General features: G+C 44.3%; 1 protein-coding gene across 2 annotated transcripts in view; it reads right to left on the reverse strand.

Moving 5' to 3' along the window:
• Positions 1 to 24,813, reverse strand: part of St8sia2 (ST8 alpha-N-acetyl-neuraminide alpha-2,8-sialyltransferase 2) — a 74,609-nt gene that overhangs the window by 25,168 nt on the left and 24,628 nt on the right. The window contains exons 2-4 of one of the 2 annotated variants that reach the window (NM_009181.2): positions 12,372 to 12,434; positions 7,632 to 7,760; positions 2,455 to 2,712 (exon numbers count right to left, since the gene is read on the reverse strand). In NM_009181.2, coding sequence (NP_033207.2) covers positions 2,455 to 2,712; positions 7,632 to 7,760; positions 12,372 to 12,434 — 450 coding nt within the window. The remainder of the gene's footprint in view (positions 1 to 2,454; positions 2,713 to 7,631; positions 7,761 to 12,371; positions 12,435 to 24,813) is intronic. The other variant, XM_006540731.2, reaches the window with a different exon arrangement.

Consider the following 24,813-nt stretch of genomic DNA (forward strand, 5'->3'; position numbering starts at 1 on the left):
TTTCAGTCTGTTCTTCCTTGTGGGAGGTGCTACGTGTCACAAGTTTACTTGCTCCATGTATTCTGTGACCTACTAGGACTCCTGGGGTCCTGTCTCTCAGTAGTTTTCTGAGGGAGTGGCAATGTTCTGTGTGCCCCTCACATGGAAGGGAGCAGAAACATAAACAAGGAAAACTGATTTTTCAGACTTTGATAGATAAAGGCAGGCCTCCCTTAAGATCTTTTTAGTATTTGTTGCTGAAGTACAGCCCTTTGTGGTCCTCCTGTGTGCTAGCAGGTCCTTAGCCTGGAGGTGGTGCAGACGTTGATAGAAAAGACTACTGTCATCTCAGGAGCTCACTGGGGGTGAGTCAGTGCAGCAGAAACATAGTTTATAGAGAATGAATACTTGGTGTACTATCATGTGGGAACGTGGGGTATGTCCACATACGTTACATCACCTAACACTCATGACCTCGTTTTCTGTTGATTGTGTATGTGTGCTTGTGGATGTGGGGTCAGCAGGGCATAGCCTAGCCTCTCCCTAAGGGATCTTGTATACCTCCTTTGGGGTCTTGTGGTAAATCAGTCTCAGGATATCCACTTCATATCCAGTGCCTCTGCATTCAATGACCACCAGATACATAGCCACATTCAAGTGTGGAGAAATCTGAAAAGGCTTCATCATGGGAGGTCCTCAGAATCAGCCAATGCAACCCAAACATTTTATAGCTGTAAACAAGGCCCAGGAAAGGGGGAGTGATCTACTCCAAGTCACGTGACAAATGACCAATGGAACCAAGAATGCGCTTCAGAACTCACACTGGAAACTGTGGGCCGGATCCTCGCTGGGGCTTCTAGAGACTCTCTTTTCATTCAGCCTGGGACCTCAGCCCCATAGGATAATGCCAACCATGTTTATCCAGGGTGGGCCTTCTCTCCTCAGGTAGGAGTGGGCCTTCTCATGGCAGGGAAGCTAACTGTTGAAACCCATCCCTCATATCAAAGTACAGGGTCATGACCTGCAAGAGCTACACTAGGTCAGAAAGGCTCCCTCACTGCTGTCTACTCTGTGGTGAGCTGATCCTGGGAGGACGCTTTGCCCTGTGTCCTCCACTGTAACAGCTGTCCCCTACGCCTCACCTCTCTGGCTTCCAGTCAGACAATTTCCCACACATTTTCCTCTTTAAACCCTGTCTTAACCAATCTTTAGACAGGAGGGTTTCGGAATGTAGGGGCAGAGCTATTGGCTCTGCCAAGCACAGAGAGATCTGGTCAAGGAGAACAAATGTGTGTTACGGCTCAGATTTCTGCCAGGGCTGGGAACAGTTTGGGATGAAACTTGAGGCACCATGTGTCCTACTTTTGTCCAGGAGACAGCAATGCCTTCTTTCTGAGTTTGTATGGCTCGAGGGTCAGGTACCAGGGCCATGGGTAACTGTCACAATGTCTCCAGTGATGGCAAAACAAGAGCTGATATTATAGAGGAAATGACTGTCGAGTTTCTGTCTCACTTTTTCATTTCCTAGGTTTTGACTCCAGGATTCTAACATTACAGTTAGAACACCACCTTCTAGAATACTGGGAAGAGTTTTTCAGCCTTGACCCCAGTAACTATCCATCCAGATTTTCTTATCCCTTTTGTACCAGGTTCTGTTTAGTGTTTTCAGAGAACAAGCTGGTTCTGTAAGGAGCCAGACAATAAATATTCCCAGCTTTGCAGCCTGTATGTGCTCTGTATTGCTTTAGCAAAAACACCCAGCTTTGCCCAGAACACTCTTAGCAGGGTGAGGGTGGGCAGGAGTAGTTGTTTACAAGACATGCTAAGGGTCATAGTCTGCTCAGCTCTGTACTCTCTCTCTGATTCCCAACCTTAGATACAATCCAGAATCACTTACATTCTCTGGGTCACACAATGCCCTGGTCCGGTCCTGCACATGATTTAATTGACTAGATGTACATTGTGATTGGAGACATGATTCCCTGTGATTGCCAATCTCCATTGTCAACATGATTGGATTTGGGCACACACCTCTCAGTATGCCTTTGAGAGACTTTCCAGAGAGGTCTAACTGAAAAGGAAGTCTCACTATGGGATGTGTTACACTATCCCATGGGTTGGGTTTCCAGGCTGAACAAAATGGGGAAAAATGAGCTGAGCAAACACTCATCTACTTTTTAACTGTGGATGCAATCCAGCAGCTGCCTCAAACTCTTGCTGCCATGCTTTCTCCATCATGATGGACCCTCAAATTCTGGGCTGCAAATGAGCCCTTCCTCCTTTAGGCTGCTTTTGTGGGATGTTTGGCTCACAGCAATGAGAGAAGTCACTAATGCTCTCTCAAAGCCATTCTGACAAGCAATGAAGGTTGAGAACAGAATGTACCCAATTAATGGGGCTTGTTTCAGCCACATTAATATACTTCCAGATACCTGCCACTTAGTGCCACAACCCTTGCTGCTGGTGGATGGTTACCTTATGACAAAGCTGTGTGTGTCAATCTCCTGGCCACAGCCGCTGTTCAGCAAGACCCCCGAGTTGCCCACGATGGCACAAGTCTGGAAATGCTTATTCTTCAGAGGTGAGGTTCTGGGGAGGAGTTCATAGAGGTTCTGGGACACGTTCATTGTGCTGTCTCGATCAAAGATATAATGAATAATGTCTCCAGGCTTCAGGGTCCCCTTAAGGACAGAAATATCCTTCTCCGCATCCAAGAACTTTAAAATTTGCTTCCTGTGAAAACCAAATAAAGAAAGTCTCCATGCTGCTAGATGCTGTGTACTGGCTCAGATGTTCTATCCTGTGTCACCATGTAAAGATGCTGCAACCCAGAAAATATGGTGAGCGCACCCAGAGCTCAGTTGCCCTCAGGAATGTTCTCTAAGCTTTACAGAAGTCCCTAGAACAGTGGCTTTCAATATTCCTAATGCTCTGAACATTTATTGCAGTTCTTCATGTCGTGGTGACCCTCAACCATAATTTATCTTTTGTTACTACTTCATAACTGTAATTTGGCTACTTTGATGAATCACAATGTAAATATCTGATATGCAGGGTATCTGACCTGCCATCCTTGTAAAAAGGTCAACCCTCAAAGGTATCTCAAACCACAGGTTGAGAACCACTGCCCTAGATGGGTTGGTGTTGCATAAACAGCAGGAAACCTTTTTTACTGGGCAAAGGCAGCCCTTTGGCCCACCCTGTATCAAACTGTCTATCTTAGGGGAACTACCATCTAACAGGAAGATCTAAAAGCATAGCGAGAAGCCAGAGTAACATATGCCCTCATTCCTCATTGGCCTCTACTTTTGCAGGAAGTTTTCTTTAGGCATGGGGACTGGGGAGGAGTGGGAGGTGGGGTACAGGTAGCTGGATCTGTGGAGTGAGATGAAGAATCACTGCTTCAGTCTGTGTGGTCCTATGAGCATGGCCTCCTGGTCTGTGCACTGGCCCATTTTGTGGATGAGTTGTTATTCCTCTAGTTGCTGTCTCCTGGGGTTTATGAATTGTGACACTCCCCCTGGTACAGAAAATGTTCCTCTGTGTGTATTCAGAAGAAAGTGATCAAACTACAGCTCTCTAGGTTCCAGGGTAAGTCAGATGTAGAGGGAAAGTTCTAGAATAGCACAGGGAGGGACTAGAGTCATGTCTGGAAAGGAATGGATGTCTTTATGAAATTACCATGAGAATTTACTCCCAACACAGCCTGTCCCTAGGAGTCTGAGTACCAGTTATGAGCTCTACTTATAGAAACCTAAGGACCTATATGTAGGTGATAGGTTATACCTATAGGATGATAATAAAGACACATTAATGTCAGGGGAACAGCGCTCATAAGATCAACAACATTAGAAAAGAACCAGGGATAGCTAAGGAATGCTGAAAGCAGAGAAGCCACCCACTCCCCAATTGGTTGTCCAGTGCCAAATGATCAGCCCTGAAATCATATACATAAGTAACATACAGATTGAGCTAGTTGTGTTTATACATTTAGGAATTCCATCTGTCTGTCTGTCTATCTATCTATCTATCTATCTATCTATCTATCTATCTATCTACCTATCTCGACACACACACACACACACACACACACACACACACACACACACAGAGGTAACAACAATTAAGATGCAGAGGCCACAAGTTTGAAAGAGAGGATGGCAGTGGGTACACGAGAGAGGTTTCTGGAGGAAGAAAAGGAAAAGGGAAAGAGATTTAATTATATTTTAATTAAATTTTTAAAAGAACTGCCTAAAGGGTTAGAGAGATAGCACAGTTGGTAAAGCGTTTGTCATGAAAGTCCGATCTTCAGAACCGACATTTAAAAAATCCAGGCACAGTGTCGTGTGCCTGTGATTCCAGTCTTGGAGAAGTGAAGACACACAGATCTCCAGGGCTCAAATGTTAGCCAGTCTAGCCTACTCAGCAGGTTCCAGGCTGATGAGAGACTGTCTCAAAAACTAAGGTGCACAGCTCCTGAGGAACAAGGTCAGAGGTTGACCTCTGCCCTCCACAAGAACACGCCTACACACAGATGACAGACAGCACACACCTTTAGTCCCAGCAACTGGGAGGCAAAGCTAGGGGAATGTCTGAGTTCAAGGACAGACTGGTCTATATATGTATATGTAAATGTATATGTATATGATGTATATTTATATACACTATATACATATATATTTATCACACACACATATACAGAGAGAGAGAGAGATCCAGACAGCTAGGGATTTCTGGAAAAGTTTCTTGAAAAACCAACAAATAAACCAAAAACAAAACAAAACAAATAAAAAACAAAAACAAAAAACCCCAAAAAACCCAAAAAACAAAAAAGCCCACCACCACCAACAAAAAGACAGGATAGAGATTTCAGTCATACGGGGATGGGGCTGCATGCTTGGGTCAGCTGATCTAATTGCATCTCCTGCAGCAAGGCCCCATTGGAGAACAGGCCCAGGGGAGCTTGTCTCCATCCACAGAATGCTCGTGTGGCTTGCGAATGTGTGACTCCACCTGGATGTGCCTTTGGTAACCCTGAGCCTTGAGCCTGCAAAGCTTGAAAGGTATATACCCTGAGGCAAGTCCCAGGAGGTTGCATGTCTAGATACCTGGAACCTAGGAAGAATCTAGAAGCTGCAGCTGACACCTGAAGAAGCCTGGTTCTGTCAGGCTCCAGGTCAGATGATTGATGCACATGCAGGCTTGGGATGTTCTGAGGTAGCCAAGGGACAGCCAGAAGCCCTTGGGCATGGCATGCTCCACCCACTAGCCATTGCACATTAGTGAATGGAGTCTTCAGGAACCGTGCAGGGCGAGAGCCACCTTGGCTTAGCATTTCTTACTTCTTAGCTGGAAACAAAAGCGTTTTATTTACTACACTTCACTAAAGATTATATAACTTGACACACTAATATGGTTTGGAAATTGCTAATATCCCATGCAATTACTTACCCCAAAGTATTTAAAAGCAAAGAAAGCCCCCAGAAAGCTCATAAATAAATACCTCTGTGAGGGAGTTAATTTCTAACTTAATTATGAGAAATTACAATCAATTATTAAATATCATTCCAAATCACTTACAGAATCTTTTATTGTGAATAATTTTGGCAACTAATTGAGTGGAGGGAAATTCCTTCTCCCTCTGGGTGGAGGCATATTCTTCCTTCTACAGTGGCTGGTGTTTGCAGACTCCTTATGGAAGCAATGATCTGCTCTTCTTCACAAATGGGGTATGTGTGTATGCATCCATGTGTGTGAGTGTGTGCATGTGTGTGCACATGAGTACACATGAATGTGTGCGTCTACTTCTCATCTTCTTTTCAGAGTTCCTACAGAAAAGGGCCAGAGGGAGTTGAAGTAGCTAGGTTCTGGCTGTAGGTTTTTACCCTCATGTGCTATAGTGGGGAACATGGAGTATGGTGGCCACCTGATAGATATGACCAATTCCAAATCTCTGGGACCCATGGATGTGATTTTACCAAGAAACAGTTTCTCAAGATTAAGGATCTTGGGATGAGATCATCTTAGATTCCCTGTGGGCTCTAAATCCATGGACCACATCCTGTGAGAAACAGAGGATGAGGTTATACTGACTCAGACGACAGGGCAGAAGAGATAGATATCAGGGTAAAGCAACCACAGGGACACCTGGAGTCCCAAGAAGCCAGCAGAGGCAAGAAGGCTCCTTCTAGAGCTGCTGGGGCAGCGCTCAGAACACTGGCTTCTAGAGCCATCTAGGGTGAATAACTGCTGTGACTTTAGCCAAAGGCTGGTGGGGTTTGCTGCTGTGCATCTGTCTTGTCAGTTCCACTGAGTCCCAGATGAAATCACTTGGCTGTTTGGACAGTGCAACAGGGGTGGGGGAAGGGGGGCGGGGATCGGGTCTCACCTAGGTGGTTCCCAAAGAGGTGCTGAGAAAGGGTGGTCCCCATGGCAGCTCTTCCAGCTGGCCTCTCAATTCCTGGGTTCCCAGATGTCAGTACTCTTTAGTCCTATGCTCTTTTTGTCTTCAAGTGGAACATCTAGAGGTAGGGGGTGGAGCCACCTGATGTGGCTGGTAACTCCCCGCCTCTTGCTACATTATATGTTGCCCTCTACCTTTGCTTCAGAACGCTGAAGCCCTGCAGGATCATCAAGCCTTTTCTCACACTGCCCTGTTCCCACCCCCTTTCTCTATCTTCTCTGTTCAATTCTCTTTCATCCCTCGTCACAAATATCATATTCAGACTCTGTGAGTGCAGGATGCAGCATGGCACACTTGACAAACTCCTACTTTATCCTTCAAAACTAGACCTTTCCTAGTAGCCTTCTTGGACCCCTTAGAAAGTGAATAGCTCTCTTCAGTGCAATCTCCTTAGCTTCACATATTTGCAAGATACAGTACTGTCTGGTGTGAACATCCTCCTGAGTTGCCTTTGTTTATTTTTGTATTTTTCTGCCTAACATGTCTATTCATGCCTGCAGCCTGGGCCACACAGCTCAATGCCTAGAAAGATGAGTAGCTGCTGGGTGGATCACAACAGCATCTCAACCCAGAGTCCCAAGGGCTGAAGTTATAATTCCTTTCCATGTCTACCACCCAAGGATGATTGCAATCTGAAGGCACCAAGGCAGGACAAAAGCTTTTCTTTTTCTGGCTTAGACAGTTAGCTCTGTGGTTGGTCTACCACCTGTCAGGTCAGCTCTGGATCTCTCAGGTAGAGTTGTGTATTCTCATGTTAGTGGTGGTGAGGATATAGGATTGCATTCTACAAAGGCCATGGGAGGTACAGACAGGTGAGGGACTGTCATAGAATGGGGACACAAATATCAGGTTGAGACAAACAAGAAGCAACTCTTTATATTGGAGAAAGAGGCAAACTGTAACCTGAGCTGCCTAGAAGCAGAGCTCCTGGCCTGATCCGAGGACCCTGTGGTTTACCCACGACCTCCCCTTGTCCAAATGGCCACATATCCATTTGGGGCATGCGGCTGGACTTGTCCCAGGTTTTGATATTTAGTTGATCATTTAATAGATGAAACCTGTTTCTTCAGGAGGGATACATTTTATTTCTATCCTGGCTTCTTTAAATAACAGAGAGCAGCAGTTTGGAGGCCCCTGGTAGAGAAGGCCAGGCCTGCCCCTTTCTTGTTCTGTAGTGACCGACCAATACCTGATCCTCAGAGAGAGCGTCTGGTTGTGTCTCCATTTGGATGAGGCTGGCTGGATGTTGTGCTTAAGGCTTTCATTACTTCTGTCAGCGACAGCTGGCGGTGAAGAGCCATTTATTACAACTTCAGCTCTGGAAGGGGTAAAAAGAAACACGAAGGTAGAGATGATCTGTGAGCCTGCCCACGACACGTACGTCTAATAGTTCTGTTTTTGCACGGGCTTGAATGTAAACTTCACAAGAACAAAATTGCCGTTATTACCTGAGAAGGGAAGTCTATTTATCTTCTAGAATGCACAAGCTCTCTCCCTTGGGAAGAGCCTACAGACGCTGGTTCTTAGAAACAGGAAGTGGAGTTCTACAATTGCTCTTCCCTCCCTCCTACCTCTGCTTCGAGGGAACTAGGCACTCTCTGCCAGGACCTGGTTCTTAGAAACAGGAAGTGGAGTTCTACAATTGCTCTTCCCTCCCTCCTACCTCTGCTTCGAGGGAACTAGGCACTCTCTGCCAGGACCGTACAGTTTCCTTTCTTAGCTACAGTGAAGACTGCTCACAAGGGGAAATCATAAACTACTGCATGCTGGCCCACAAACTTCACAAAGATAGCTAAGCCCACATAGGTCAAAGTCCTTATAGCCTGTGGTTTCACCCCTTTCCCCTCCTTCCTGTCACTTTCTTCCTTTTAAGACTTTTTCAAATTGTATGTGTGTGTGTGCGTGAAGGTAAGAGGACAGGGGCAGGAGTCCATTCTCTCCTTCCACTGTATGGGTCCTAGAAATAGAACTCAGGTCATCAACCTTTGTGGCAACTGCCTTTGATCACTGTGCCATAACATTGGTTCTTCCGTTGCTAGTGTTTGTTTGTTTGTTTGTTTGTTTTTGAGACAGGGTTTCTCTGTGTAGCCCTGGCTGTCCCGGAACTCACTGTGTAGACCAGGCTGGCCTCGAACTCAGAAATCTGCCTGCCTCTGCCTTCCAAGTGCTGGGATTAAAGGCGTGCGCCACCACTGCCCGGCTTCTGTTGCTAATTTTTTGCTGATAGAAAATCATCTATCTATGATAGAATTATCAGTCTTGTATTTGCCTGTCTTACTAGACTTCAAGTGAGGGATTTTACTCATTCATTTCTCCATTTCATAATGGTTTAACATAGCAGGTATCCAATAAATAACCACTTGTTGAATTTGGCATTTAAATTGGTCCTGAGAAGCCTGGCATGGAGGAAGGAACTAGCTGGCTTTGTATTCCTGAAGCAGATCGCAGTGCTGGATATAAACTATCTTTCTGTCTGACTCAGGGACAGCAGGGCCTTTTGAACTCAGACACTTGAAATCTATGCTAGTAGGTTTCTAAGAAACCAGGCTACACTGATATCTTTGAAGCCGGCCTAGAAGCCAGCCTGCCTCCTGCCAGTGCACAGAGATACATGTGGGTCACATCCCAAGTTCCTTCTGTCTAGCCGGCAGCACATTCTTCCTGTTAGAATAATAAGTGGGTTTGTAATACTGAATGCTATAGGCCTTTGAGAGTTCAAACCAAACACCTCTGTCCAAGACATTTATCTTGGAACAACCAAGTTCAAAAAGAGAAAATCCTGCTAGCGATGCCTGAACTCAATACTCTGTTTTGCTTTATGCAGGTTGGGAACAAATTCTTTTAGGGTCTACCTTGTGTGGCACGCTTGTCCCGTCTGCCCACTCCATCTCTCCATATTCCGTTCCCCTTTGCTTTTCAGCACCTGTTTTGCAGCTTTGAAGAGGATAGACCACATAGCTTTGCAGAGGATAGACCACATAGCTTTGCAGAGGATAGACCATGAAAGGATTCAGAGTGGCTGATGTACTTTATCTAGTATACAGGCTTAGAGGAACTTACAGAAGAAAACAGAAAACCCAAACCTCCGAATTTTATGGTATCATGGAAGGAAGCCGAATGTATCATGGAGAGATTTTTGCAAACTGAGCAACCATGAGAAATCCTCTTATGCCTCTGGTCCGAAGTTTAGGTCTTTACAGAAAGAAGACACCTAAGAGGAACATACCAGGCTCTGAGGTTCTAGAGTTCTTAAAGGATTACTGTTATTTCCCACCGCTGCCCAGGGCTTCAGGAGGTGTGGCTGCATCCCCTCTGGTATTGTCTTCTACGTGTGACTAAAGGAGGTTGTTAGGTGTCTTTTTTAACTGTTCTCTGTCTTACTTTCTGAGGCAGCGTCTCTCACTGAACCTGGAGCCCTGCAATTCGGTTGGACTGTCTAGCTAGCCAGCCTCAGAGACCTCCCTGTCTCTGCTTTCCAAGGTCTAGGATTACAAGTGTGCACCTCTATACCTGGCTTTAATTTTGTTGTTGTTTAATATGGGTCCTTCAGATTGAACACATTTCGAGCTTGTGTAGCAAGCACATTACCCACTATCTTCCCAGGCCTGGTACTTTACTGCCTGCTTCTGTGTGGCTAGGGGCATGAGCAGTAAACTCAGGACCATGAGTACAGCTGCCACATCCTAAAACTCCCCAGTATTCACTGAAACTTACATTAGTAGGGGTGAGTGACAGAAACATCTTCCTGTTTGGAATGACATGGTCTTTCTAAAAAACATCGTGGCTGGCGTCTCATGGGTTTGGCCCTGGTGATGCTCTCCCAGAAACTGGGCATTTTGCATGGCATCAGGCACACTCAGGAAGGAAACTTTGGAGCTTTGGAATCAGGGAGGCTTGTAGTGGGTACCTGCTCAGATATCTGTAGGTGGGGTTTCCAGACTTCTCTTGGGTACAAGGTGGTAAAAGAAGTGAAGGATCCAGGCACTGATAATGATAACATTCTGATCCTAAGTCCCAGTTATCGCATCTTACATAGCTAGCCTTGCTACTGAACTTCACCCCTGTGCTATGTAGGTAGGGGGCATGGCAAGGTCCCTTTAGTTTTTTGGGTTCTGCCTTCATGTCTATACAATAAAGGGGATGGCTTAACTATCCATAGGGACTGCCTCTGTTGACATGATTTATATGTTCTGTGCTATACAAAGCCAGCTGGACTGCTGAAGGACATTAGTTCGCTTCCATAAATATTCCCTTTAGGGCCTAGGACATCTCTCAAACACTACAGGTTCATTTTGAGATGAAGTTGATTCACCTTTGAACTCTTGAACTTTACCCTCAGGCACCACCACTCTCTGATGCTATCAATACATCTAATGGCAGTAGCAAGTGTCTGATGTATGCATTGATCATCTCAGCAACTGGCTACACAGATCCTTATAGTTTGCAGTTCTAAGTGGCTGCTTTATTAATTGAGTTGCATGGTGTACGAAGACCTAGAGGGTGAATTTACTTGCCTGAAGCCCTATCTAGAAAACTCAGCATTGAATCCAGGGCTGCCTGGCTGCCAAGGCTGCTCAGTTCTCAGACTTAATCTGGCTCTGCCTCCTCAAGTTACCATGGAGACCTGGGCTTGGTGTGCAGGGTCACCTGTCTCCAAAAGGGTACAGTTTTCCATAGTAAGACAGAGAGAAGTATACGGATATGTGGTTTTCTTTATCTTGGCTTTGTTTTCTTTTTAGACAAAAGATATGTTTGATTTGAAGTGCCATATGGTTGAGGCCATTAGAGCTGTAGAAGCAATGGTGGCAAGCGAGAACAGTTTCTCTCCTCAGCTACACAGGGTCAAGATCAGACATATTTTACAGGTCAGGCATGGTCAAAAGACCTTTAAAAAAAAAGGAAGAATGACAAATTTGGCCTCTGAATGTTGTGGACCTCTTGTTCCTAGCAGTATCAAAACGGGACATCGAGGAAGTTAAACAGGAACAGTAATTGGAACAGTAGCCTTTGTTCATTAAAAAAAAATAAATTTATTTATTTATTTATTTATTTATTTATTTAATGTAAGTACACTGTAGCTGCCTTCAGACACTCCAGAAGAGAGCACCAGATCTCGCTACAGATGGTTGTGAGCCACCATGTGGTTGCTGGGAATTGAACTCAGGACCTTCAGAAGAGCAGTCAGTGCTCTTATCCGCTGAGCCATTTCTCCAGCCCCCCTTTGCTCATGTTTAAGGTCTCCTTAAGCTTGGGCTTTGAGACAGAGGTCAGAGCTATGGCACTCATCATTTTGTGGAGAATGGAGAATTAGAAGCATGGGGCATCTGCAGTGAATCTGAGTTTGTTGCCTTGCAGTGCGTCTGCACAGTTCTCTGCACCAATCTGCCCCATAGCCAAGGACCCTCCTAAAGGCTTCCAGTCATACTGTGTAAGAGTGCTCTTTCAGAATTTAGAGTGCACATCCAATAATTAGAGTTAACATTACTTAGTTGACTCCCTATGTATTTTAAGATGTCTCAGCAAAGTTCTCGAATGCTTTATTCCCAACTCAATCCCCAGACAAGCCATCAACTACAATGAAATTGGATTAAAGTCCTAGCTTGCTTGAGGGGCTCCACTGCTCAGCAAAAATCCAGGTTACAAGTAAGTTGGTGGTACTTCAAGCTCTACAAAGGGGGTGGGCTCTTTTCCAGAAGGTAACTTTTACCCATCTGTATTTCCCGTCTCCACATCCTCTCTAGCCCCATGGATCATTTCATGTGATCTCCCATTGACAGCTCCCCTCAAAAGTGATTAAGGAAATGCAAAACCCAAGAAATGAAACAGATCTATTTGCTAAGTAAGAAGGGCACCATCCAGCAAAGAGGAGAAGCAGATTAATAGCTGCCTTACAGCAAAAACAAATGAACACAAAATCTAATTTACAAACCTATTAGATTTGCTATGTAAGCTGTTCACAGCTGATCTGATTGTACCTCTGCCTCCAGAATTCCTGCAAGACAAAGGAAATGCATTATTTATAAACACAGCTCTTCCTTGCAAAGCCCTCTTCAATCACCAGGAGACCCCAGAGCTCACCTGGGGGACTACAGAACGGAAACATCTTACTCTGAACTTTCCATAAAGGACCATGTCTTGGTCTCAGCCATAGCCCAGGAATTTTATGGGGATTCAGAACTTTCAGATCCTCCCGTGTCCCAGTTGAGCACTTCAAACAGAGACACCCGATTGAGACTGGTAGTAGATGCCTCTGGAGGCAGTCTCCCTTGGCTAACCCACATGATGACACAATTCAGTACAGGGTAGCTTTTGCACCAGTGTGACTCAGTATCATTCTCTCTCCTCTCTTGCCTTCTTTCATGGGTGGTGAGATGTTGTTCTTCATATTTACCCTACACTCAAGACACCAGCAATTCAACAGAGGCAACAAGATTAACTCAGCAGTGCCCCTAGCCAAATGTGGCAACAATCTACTCTTTAGAGGCAGGAGAGATAACATTAATAGTGTTGCTGTCTGGAATGGAGGAGGCAGGAGGCGAGTGAAGAGTGAATGGGGTTCGTTGTTTTGGAGAACAGGCTCTTGCAATGCTCAAGACCTTTTTCCATTTTTTATTCAGCCGTCAGATTCTGTCCGATGGCCACACGGCTTCAGCTTCATCCTATCTTGCTATTGTATTAGCTGGGTAAAGCATGAACGTGTGTCCTCAGCTCCACACTTTATGCCTGTGTTGTAGGGAAGTCACATATGTCTATTTTTATTCATTAACCCACACCCCTCCCCCGGATTTCTAGGAGGTGTGGTTAAGAAGGTATTTTGTATTGTACTTGTAATTTAAAGGTTCTCTGGAACCTTTCAGAGAAGGGGTTGGTGTACAGCAAAGAATTAGCATCCCCAGTGAAGCTATGCGTTTTGGGGAAACTAGCATTAAATGAGGATTCTCTGGGAAGAAGTTATAGCAGAGCAGTGCACTGAATTTATACGTATATTATCACCATAAGTATACACACACACACACACACACACACACACACACACACACACACACACACACGCGCGCACGCGCACGCACACGCACGATCTGCTGAAGTGCAGTTTCAACCTTACTTAATGACAGTCAATAGTCTATTTAATAGCTACATAATTGGAGGCAGCAAGAGGGCCTTAGAATTTCTCCACCATCAAGTTTTACCCCTCAAAGCTTAGTTCTTTATGACACAGAGTATCTTGCTGCCTATTCTAATTTAATGTCTAGTATTTAATAAATTAATTACGTTTTTTAGTCTCTCCACTCTCCTTGGAAGGCAGACATCTTCTCCTGATTTGGCTTCTGGTAACATCTCCCAGGTCCCCATCTGAAACCCTTCTGACTGACCCCAGGTGCTTTATTTCATGTGCTGTTCCTGTATATCACCGTGCCTTCACATCTCACCCAGACCCCAGCCCTCAAAGCAGCTCTCCTCAGGGGCAGGAAGAATTCTTGGGCTAGATAGAAAGTCAAACATGGCCATTGAAAGTGCAGTGATAGTCCAGGTCTAACGAGAGGTTAATGAGATGAAAGAGGTTGTCTAGAAATACCGCGTGTAAAAAATTGATACGTGGTGTTTAAAAGCTTTATCAAAGAAAAATTAAGTAAATGGTTTGGAATAGTTGCCTAACAATCTTGGAAGAAGTAATTTGAACGCCTTCCTGTGGATAGCAAAGTAGACAACAAATGGGTTTAGCTGGTTATCCTGGTTTAGCTGGTTATCCTGGTTTAGCTGGTTATCGGGGTTGGAATCCTGTTGCTATGAGGAAACATTTACCCAAGATAACTAATGTGGGGACAGGGATTTATCCCTTCTTACAGCTCCCAGGTCATGGAGGAGAGTTGAGGCAGGGACTAAAGACCCTGGAGGAACTCTGTCTCCTGGCTGACTCTCTGTGGCTTGCTCAGCTGGCTTTCTCTTTAACTCAGGACCACCTACCTGCCCATGGGTAGCTCTAATGCATAGTGAGCTTGGCCTTCCTGTCAATCATAATCAGGGAAGTATACTACAAGCTTGCCCACAGGCCAATCTGATGAAAGGTTGTCTCAATTGAAGCCCCCTTCTTCCTGGATGATTCTAGTTTGTACTAAGTTGGCAAAATTAACCAGCATACTAATGTTCCCTAAACCAGTAATTCTTGCATCTCTATAACCAATTTCCCATATCATCTATGAACTCTATTTTTTTTTAATTTAAGCTTTAAGATGGACTCATCTTTAAAAATGCCCCTTTGTCCTAAACAAGACCACCCAGGAAACAGAGGTATTATGTCACAGCCATGTACTTATTTACAAAAACCACAAAACCATCACTAGGAAAGTATTTATTAGAGGAATTCCTGAAGTCATCACCACAGGGAATAGTGGGCATACTTGCATTTCCTTTGGGAAAGACTGCATAAAAGAGGAAAAGACTTACAAGAGAAAGCAAACCTGAAATCAGGAGGGTGTGTGGTAGGTGGGGTTGCCAGGAGCTGGAGTGGGGAGCCGAATGCTGATGGACATGATCCAAATCCATTGAACTTATGTCTGGAGTTACCAGCGTATGGACAACAACTTAAACAAACATAAGAAATGGGTTAAAAATGGCAGGGTATTTATGAAGTCTTTGATGAGGGCTCAGGAGTGTGTGTGAAGGGTATGAAGAAGAGATAATAGGTTCTGGAGAAAGCACTGCCTTTATCAGAATCTAAAATGCTGCTTATTCAGAATGCAAACCCAGCTCACGGGCTTTTCAGCAAACTTACAAGGACTCCAGGTGAGGAGAATGCCTCATCTCATTTAACTTTTAAATATCATCCATTCAATAACATTTTTTTTTTAATAACATCATAGCAGGGTTTCTGGCAAGGCTGAACACATATGGTTCCTGCCCTCAGGAAGTTCCGTTTTGGAGATATCACAAGAATTCACTCTCTTTTTTTCCCCACTTCATCTTAAGTTCCCAGTTTACCTACACCCACCTACACCCCTCCCCCCCCCACACCCGGAATGATGTTTTGTGTTCTTGGGTCGTCTATGGGTTCAACCAACTTAGGACAAAAGGATACTTAAAAATTGCGTGTCTTCTGAAGCTGAACAGATTTTTTCTTGTTGGTACCCAAACAGTATACAATAGCACGTATATGGTTTTAGAGATTAGTGGTAATGAATCCAATGTACATGGAAGTGTGTGCGTAGGTTGTAGGCAGACACTCCACCACTTTATATAAAGGACTTGAGTACTTATGGATAGTCACTCACTCACGATTACTGAAGACTGAGTATGTTCATCATGTCTGTTGTGATACCTTGATATACGTATACATTATAAGACAAGATGATTCACATATCCATTACCTCATATAATCGTCTTTTTTGTGGTAATAACATAGGTCAACCTGATAGCAATTTTTAAGTACATATTATTGTTATTATTATTATTCTTTGAGCAAAGTCTTGCCATGTTGCCCAGGTGAGCTTGGTTTTGTGATCCTTCTATATCAGCCTCCTGAGTATTGAGGATGACAGGCATGAGACATTGTGCTTTGGTTACATATGCTGTTAACTATCGTCACTGGGCTACAAAATAGAGCTTCGAAATTGCCTAACTAATCTTTGTGTACTTAGACCAACATCTCCCCCTCTCTGCTCCCAGTCCCTGACTGACAGGTTTAGGGGGACCGAATACTTTACTAACAGCAGCTCCCAGCCTTTCTCCTTTTCTGCCTCAGGCAGGTCCCAGAGAACATGGAACCCTGCTGACTTCAGACATCCATCAAATCCTGTGCTTTTCCTTATCAATCCTTCCTGTAACTCAGGACTCCCTGTCCTTGACACTCCTGACACGCAGTCAGAACAGCTCTTTGTTGGCTAGGCTAGGGGTGGAACGGCTATCTCTATGTTATAGCACTCCCTGACTTTTTAATTTTTTTTTTCTATTTCTTTTTGAGACAGAGTCTCACTGTGTGGTTCTGGCTGTCCTGAGATTCATCACGTAGACCAGGTTGGCCTTGAGCTCACAGAGCTCCCTGCCTCTGCCTCAATCTCTGCTGAGATTAAAGGCATGCAACCTGTCACATCCTGCTTCAATCTACTGCTTTCCAACAGTAGACTTCTTCCTCATCTTCAAGGTATGATAATCAAAAATGTTCCCAACTATTACCAACGTCCCCTGGAGTGTGGAGCAGGGACTTGCCTCTAGTCTAGAGCCTGTTCTGTGGTTTTTGGTTTAGTGTTTCCCAGCAGACTCTGTCTGCTTCCTTGCTAACCCCCCAAGCCCAACCTTCCATCCTCAGCCACCCTTTCCTTCTCTTAGCGAGCAAGTGCTTCTTTCCCAGCATCTTTCCCATCATCTCAAAGTTTTGACACCTCCTCTTACAGTTGAGAGGCCGAGGTCTGCTTTTTTGTTCCAGTTTCTGCTTCCCTGGCTTCTGGACCCACTGCAGCCTGTGTCCCTTAAGGAGAAATCAACATTGCCTTTTATTTTCCATATTCTGATGTTTTGACATCTGGATCTTGCAGTCCCTGCAGACATCATCCATCCTAGGGTTAACTAAGCCTAGGTTAACTAAGTCAAGGCTGCATGGGCATGTGATCTTCAAGGACCACCCAGCAATGGCACGGCCCACATGCCATCACCTCATTTATGGAGGTCCTGCTAAAGGTCAGGATTCCTTTGCATAATAACTCTAAGGTCAGATATGAGGTAACCAGGATCAGATCCTATACCCCATGGCCAACAGAAATTATTCAAACTAGTCCACTCACCAGCCTTGTCCATCTCCTTACAGAAACCACATTGAATATTCCTGGCACTCTTCCTCTCTCACTGACCTGCCCCAGCCTTCCTTGCGTGCCCCCTACTCCATGGCGTGGCATGTGTGCTCTCTCCCTGTAGGGATTATTAACATAACATAACATAACATTTATTAACATAAATAAGGTGGGGCCCTGTCCCATTCACTTCTGTAGCTCATAGAGTGCCTTGCCCCAGAGCTTAGTGAACTAAGTTAAACTCTCATCCTTGAAGGTCAATTAGTACTTGCTGGGTTAAGGGACAGAACATGATGATCGGGTGAAAATTTCTCTAAAAACATTCCACAAAGTGAATTATAAAACCACATATGCTTAGAATATCCAAACTGAACAATAACAACACACACCCCTCTCTCCTGTGAAAGCACTTTGCACTCTAGAAATCCTCTAAACCGAGCCCTAATATCAGCACCATAAAGTGTCTGTTTGATCTCTCTTCAATATTCTCAGCCATTATAGGGAAAAAGTTGGGTCACTTGAAACACTTTTAAACAAAGTGTTTTCTGCACAACATCTGTGATGTTCTCCCTGAGTAGAGCACCCAGTAACTAAGATGAGAGAGAGAGAGAGACAGAGATAGAGAGACAGGGACAGAGAGACAGAGACAGAGATAGAGAGACAGAGAGACAGAGAGAGAAAGTTAACGAAACACAACATGCAGTCGGATCTGTTTTGGTGAAAAGCAACCAGCAAAGATGGAAAAGGAATTTTTGCTCATCTTCTGCATCAGAACCAAATTCTTTTTAAGTATCTATTTTTAAATTATTTAGTTTTTGAGACAAGGTCTCACACAGCCTAGGCCATGTACCTCGCTATGTACCCTGGGTTAATCTTGAACTCCCTACCCTCCTGTGTTAACTTCTTGAGTGCTGGGATTGCAGGTGTACCTCACACACTAATTCCTGTAGTGTTAGCAGGTGAACCCAGAGCTTTGTGCATACTAGTAAATATTCTGCCAATCAAGCTACAACTGCAGCCTGAAAAATTTCAGATTTCTTGTTAACTGGGTTTTTTTTTCCAATAGACAAACCACAAATGTATATTTAGTGAGATACACTGTGCCGCTCTGATATGTGAACATCAGGCTCCATTGTGTATACTCAGAGTCAGGCCCAGCGTCTATCTGTGTTAGAATTTCCCACATTTGCTGTTTCTCACCAGAGAGTTGAGCTCAGAAAATGAACTTTCAGGAGCTGACAGCTTTAATTAAGAGTCTGGACCCAACTTAAACAGTTGATTAATCTTGAGAGTAGAAGATTAAACTGAAGAGGGACTCATGAATTTGTAGGTACTTCACATTGTTGGGAGGAGAGTGAATGCCTTTTTTTCAAGTCATAAAACCCACTGAGCTCCTACCTGCTGATTCCTGGGTGTACATTAATATATGGTCTTATGGGCACATGAGAGGGAAAGGAATGAGGAAATGGACAATTTTGAATCAGTCACATGAACAGACCTGGGGCTCATACTAAGGGTCAAGTAAGGGTTTTGACTTAAAGGTACTCTATCCTCTGTCTACCTAAAACCTACCCTATTTGTCATTTCCAGAAACAGCACAAGGATACTAAAGCACTAATAATATTGTCACCTGTCACCGTCATCCACCCCCAGAATGTCTCATCCCAAGTAGAAACCACATTCAATAAGCAATTCTCCTCGTCATTTCTGTAACTTTTGTTCCATTGTCTGCTTTTAACACCATTATGACGCTGCCTATTCTTGATATTTCAGGTGCCTAGAATCACACATCTGGCTTCTTTGACTTCCTATCATGTTTTCAAAGTTTATCCACTTACTGGTGTGCCAATGAGTTCTGGCATTTGATGGCACAGTTCTGGGAAGCAGGACATCACAAAGATGCTCTTTGACTCGATTGTGATGGCTCAGGGGCTCCATTGCCCAGGGTTTTCTGAATTAATTAACAATAGATTGAGCTCTGTTGCCAGTCTCTGTCTTCAGAAAGGCTAGCTATCCTAGGTCAAATAAGCAAGGGGCCCCAGAAAGATTGATTTCGTACAGGTCCTTAACACCAAGTTAGTAACCATAATTACATTGCTTACTCTGAGTGGGAGGTGGTTCATGTGTGTTTGCCTGGAGTCTTAGTACTTTGTTTTGGGATGGGCACATGAAGAAGAATGCATAACATCTGGATATAACCTGCACTAGAGGAGACTGTGCTCTCAGCATTCCAGTCATCCTGATTCAAGGCATCTTCAGCAGTTACCATTGGAGAATCCTTGATTTAGGACTTGCCAGCTAGACTGTAGTGATATAACTGCTAGGATCATCAGGAGACAATAAATTCAAGGTTGTCCTTCCTAAACTCTAAGATGTGGAGTGTCCTAGCCCTTTGCTACCCCTAAAAGTGGAACTGGGGAGATGGCTCAGTGGGTAAAACTCTTGGCACACACCATAAGAATCCGAGTTCAGATCCCCAGAACCCACCCAGAGCCAGATTCAGTACTGTATGTATGTAATCTCAGTTCTCCTGTTAAGAGATAGGAGGTAGAGACTGGAGGCTACCAACAAGCTTGCAGGCCAGCTAGCTTGGCATAGGGAGCAGTGAAGAAGCCGCTCTATCTCAAACCAAGTGGAGGGCAAAGACCACGTTCTCAGACGGCCCTTTGACCTTCACAGGTGCACTGTGGTGCAAGAGGGGCTCCCACCTCACACTGTAGTTGGCTTTTCCAATCGCATTCCAAGTCACCTCTGAGATTCTTTTTATCCTCGAGGGCATGAGTCAGCTAATTTCTCCTTTAAAGAGCCAGAATGTAAGTATTTTAGGCTTTATGAGCCAAGAGGAAAAATTAAAGATATGCACACCCTTTAGAAATAAGAGAGAAAAAATTTCCACAAATGTTTTATTGATGACATTTAAAAATATAATAATTCAGTAGATTTTTTTTTTTTACTCAAAAGCTTCATCAGTCTTCTGATGAGAAGAGAGTAATTCTTAGGGGGAGGCAGGACAGATGAGGTTTTGTTTAATTCAAATTTACTGTTCTTGCCATTATTATGGGCAGGAGGTCTCATTCTCCTGTACTGTTTCCCTGAATCTCAGAGATCCTTTCTTTTTTTCCCTGTGAACTCGGGTGTTACCTTAATCTTTCTTTGGGAACTTGTGCTCTGCCCTTACAGCCACGGGGTACTTTCCCTATGGGGAAGAGCAAGGTGAGAGGGAAAATCCCGGGTCTGATTTCTACATGAACTCATCATTAGTTGTTTGATCTTAACTTATCACTTGGTCTATCTAGAAGCGTCTATTGGCTTCCATGTCTATAGAACGAATGATAGGATCTGGTTGGTATGGTTATTGAAAAGGTTACGTGATCTAGCGGGAAGATCCAAACAGTGTAGAACACACTGCAAACCACTGAACAGTAATGCCATTCTTTTGATTACTTTCCACTTGACCTAGGGCCCTTGCAGTGGAGTGATTTGAACAAGAATGGCCCCATAGGCTTGCATATTTGAATGCTTAGTCATCAGGAAGTGACAGTACTTTGGAAGGACTAGGAGGTGTGGTCATTTTAGAAGAAGAGTGTCACTGGGGGTGGCCTTTGTGGTTTCAAAAGCCCAAGCCAGGGCCAGTGACTCTCTTTTCCTACTGCCTGAGGACCCAGATGCAGAACTCTCAGCTACTTCTCCAGCACCATGACTGCTTACATTCCACCATGATGATAAGAAACTAAACCTTTGAAACTATAAGCAAGCCCCAACCAAATCCTTTCTTTTATAAGAGCTGCCTTGGTTATCGTGTCTCTTCACAGCAATAAAACAATGACTAAGACAGAAGTTGGTACTAGGGAACTGGCCAGATTTGATCTGCTAGCTATGGAATATTGTTGACTCCCTATTTTAGGATGCAAGACACTCTTGATAGTTTAGGAGATATCTTTGTCTCATTTCCTTCCTTATGCTTATATGTGGCATTTCCTAACATAGGTCCAAAACTCCAGCAGGGACAACTCATCACTAGTATGGGAGCATCACAGATCATGCTGGAATTGGTCAGTGGTCATAGGACAGAGTGACAGCAAGAGGCGTTCTTCCTACAGGTCCACCATCACAGGAAGCAATGATTTTTTTCTTAGTGTTGCCCATGCAGATTGGCAGTTTTTCCTCCTTGTTGGTTCTCAGGCCAGGCCTAACAGCTTTACAGTGTGCTCACCAGGACTGAGGCTCCTTTTCTATAGAGCAAGCCTTATTATGGTAGGAAGTGCTTAACTCTTATAGATATAGTGGATGTCTATGTGCTCTGTGGGACACAGAAAAGTTGGCGATTCGTGTAAATGTCTCTGGACAGTGCTACTTCTGTAACAGCTAAGGTGACTGGGGCTTCTAAGCATATGGATGAGGCAGAGGTTAAATCAGCTAACAAGGCTGGCTGACTTCTGCTCCCGTGATCTCTCTTCCACTTCTCATCGCTTCCCTTGCTATCCCTTCTTCTATTTTAAATACTCGCTTGATTTGGTGTATACATTTACTTTGATTTCAGCCAACTTTTTTTCTTGTCAATCAGCTTCCCTTGGTGGACAAAAAGGTACTAGCTCACTCTTGGCTTTCCCCTCTGCTTAAGTTCAGAAAACATTCCTGAGACCTTAGAGCTTTGATTATGTTCCAGCCAATTTCCATAAGTTTTATAGAAAAGTACTTATAGGCATCTGCACATCAAAATGCAAGTAAACAAGTCTCTTGGATGCCAGCATTTCACACCAGGCTTCTTCCCCATCTTTCCTCTTCCTTACGTCTAACGAGGGGGAGACAATACGATTTATCACTCCAGCCAGAACGCTTTCAGAGTGAATGTAGACACAGATCTGAGAAGCTGCATAAACTAGGGTTATCAATTCATGTGGGACTTGACCTTCAAATCTTTAAAGGAGGCAGACTTCGGACAGAGCCATCATTTAAAGTCCCTACAGTTCAAAGGCCCATCTACCAGCACTTAAAACTCAAAGGTGTATGAACCTATGTTAATAAATGAGCTGTAACTCATAAAAATCTAGTAGAAAAGACTTATAAAAACATTTTAGTTTTACATGTGTGTGTGTGTGTGTGTGTGTGTGTGTGTGTGTGTGTGTGTGTGTGCGTATGTGCTAGTATGCACGTGAACATGTAAGTGTCCACTGAGGCCAGTAGAAGGCATTGGATCCCAGGGAGCTAGAGTAACAGGCTGTGGGTCACCTACTATGGGTGCTGGGAACCAAACTCTGGTTCTCTGTAAGAGCCAGAAGTGTTTTTAACCACTGTGCCATCTGCCTAGCCCCAATGACTTTTAAATGCAAGGTACCATAGTTTGACTATTAAGTGTCTTCTGTGGGTTCATGTGCTTGATTGCATGGTCCCCAAATGGTGACACTTTATGGAAGGTCTGGAACCTCTGGGAGGTGGAGCCTCAGGGGTGAAAGTGGGTTACTAGGAAGAGTGCCTTGTGGTTTTATAGTCTATCCTCACTTCTGTCTGCTTCCTGGCAGAGAAGGCAATGTGACCAGCGGCTTCCTGCTCCTGTCCCCAAGCCTTCCCACCATAAATGGCTGTGCTCCCACTAAACTGTGAGCCCAAAGAAACCCTACCTTCCTCAAGTTGTTTCTTTTTCCCCATATATATGGTCACAGCATCAAGAGCAAGCAAGAGTGTCTGTGCTTACAAAGTCTCTTCTGAGATCACTCATTCCTATTCTGTACAAGGCCTTGAGCCCTGCTTTCCTGTTCTCACCTTTTTGCAGCAAAGTGCTTTCTACACTCAGTTCACAGTGTCCCCAGCATAGACCATGGCAAATATGCCTCTGGGGCCCTGCTCATGCCGGTATTGCCATGAGAGGCATACTTTATATACATCCAGTGTGTTCTAGGGAGGTCTGGAGAATGAAGATATGAGTTAAAAGAGTTTTAGGTGTCTCTCTTCTCTAGAGAAGTCTCAGCCTCCTAGAGCAGGTCTTGGGGATGAAGGATGGAGAAACCAGACAATACTCCCATGCTTTTCCACCTGCATCCACAGGCATGCTCTGGACCTGGTGCTGTGTGCTAGCTGTACTTCACCTGGGATGTTTGCTCCAGAGAGATCCCCATGGAATGCTTCCCCCTTTTTAAATCTTTGTGCAAATGTCATCTGTGTAGCAAGCCCTTTTCCGACAATCATTAAAAATAGCACCTACGTTCCCTTGTATTCCTACTGTGGTTCTCCTCACTCTCCACCTCTTTATCTTTTAATCACCATACTCATTTATTAAAGGTACCATCTTGCACTACAGCGTTAACTCTGTGAGGGAAGCATGTGTCTGCCTTCGTATTGTCACCCTCCTGTAGTGTTGGGCACATTGCATCTGGGGTTCAATTAATATTTGTTAATAGAAGTACTCAACCTCCCACCTTTCTCTTGTTACAACAGAGGAACCAGATGTCTCCTTATCCAAAACCAGTGCCTCCATCTATACACTGAATTGCACCCCCTTCTTCCTTGAGGCTATTGTATCCACTATTGTCTTCCCTCTTCTATGAACTGAACAGTTTGCACTAGCTACATCCTCCTGATATGTATCATAGAGCAGATGTATGTCAGGCTCTCTTCCACACATCTTACCTTACTTCATTCACAGTTGCCTTGCTACAGCCCTATGCAGAAGGAATGAACATCCATTTCTACACAAGAAGAAGTTGAAGCCCAGAGAAGGCAAAACTGTGATCAGAGCCACATGGTAAGTGAGGATCTCAGGATTTGAACCCAGAAACCTAGTTGAAGAGCCCAGCTCTGAATTACTTCTATCTTCTGGCTCACACACATCCACTATCATGTATATATATAGTCACTTAATCTCACTTCACTCTTAAGAAACCCTTAATTCCATACTCCCACAGCTTATTCTATTATTTCTTCACATTACTTTGCAACTGCTCTCAAAGCCTCACCTATATTAGTCATCTCTTTCTTTTCACCCTGTTCTCTGTCCTACTTTAATCTGTCTTATTTCTATTCAAGAATTCTTGTTGGACTACCTTGCAACAGCATTTCTCAGTCATGACCTGTGTTAGTTTACTTTTTATTACTGTGATGAGCAGCATGACCAAAGGCAACTTGGGGAGGAAAGCACTTACTTGGCTTACAGCTTAGAGACCACCTCCATGGATGTAGCAGGAACCTGGAGGCAGAAACTGAAGCAGTGGCCATGGAGGAAAGCTGCTCACTGGCTTGCTCTCCATGGCTTGCTCTGCCTGCTTTCATATGCAACCCATGCCCAGGCATGGTACTGCCCACAGTGGGCTGGGCTCTCCCATATCAATCATTAATCAAGAATGGAAGCATTTGAGGTATGGTTCCCTTTCTTAAATGACTGTAGCTTGTGTCAAGGTGACAGAAACTGAGCAGTATGCCATCAGCCTCCGTCAGTATTTGCCAGTGGTAGCTGCTTCTTTCTTACTGGATAGACTATTGTGGGTTTTCAGGGTGTACTCATTACCTTCTGCCTAGTTTACTGGGTAGCCCCGAACAGGCTTTCTCTTCCTTAGAAGACACATGAAAAATGTCACCCAAGAGCACACCTTGGAGGAA

The sequence above is a fragment of the Mus musculus genome, chromosome 7, assembly GCF_000001635.26.
Source record: "Mus musculus strain C57BL/6J chromosome 7, GRCm38.p6 C57BL/6J".
NCBI lineage: Eukaryota > Metazoa > Chordata > Mammalia > Rodentia > Muridae > Mus > Mus musculus.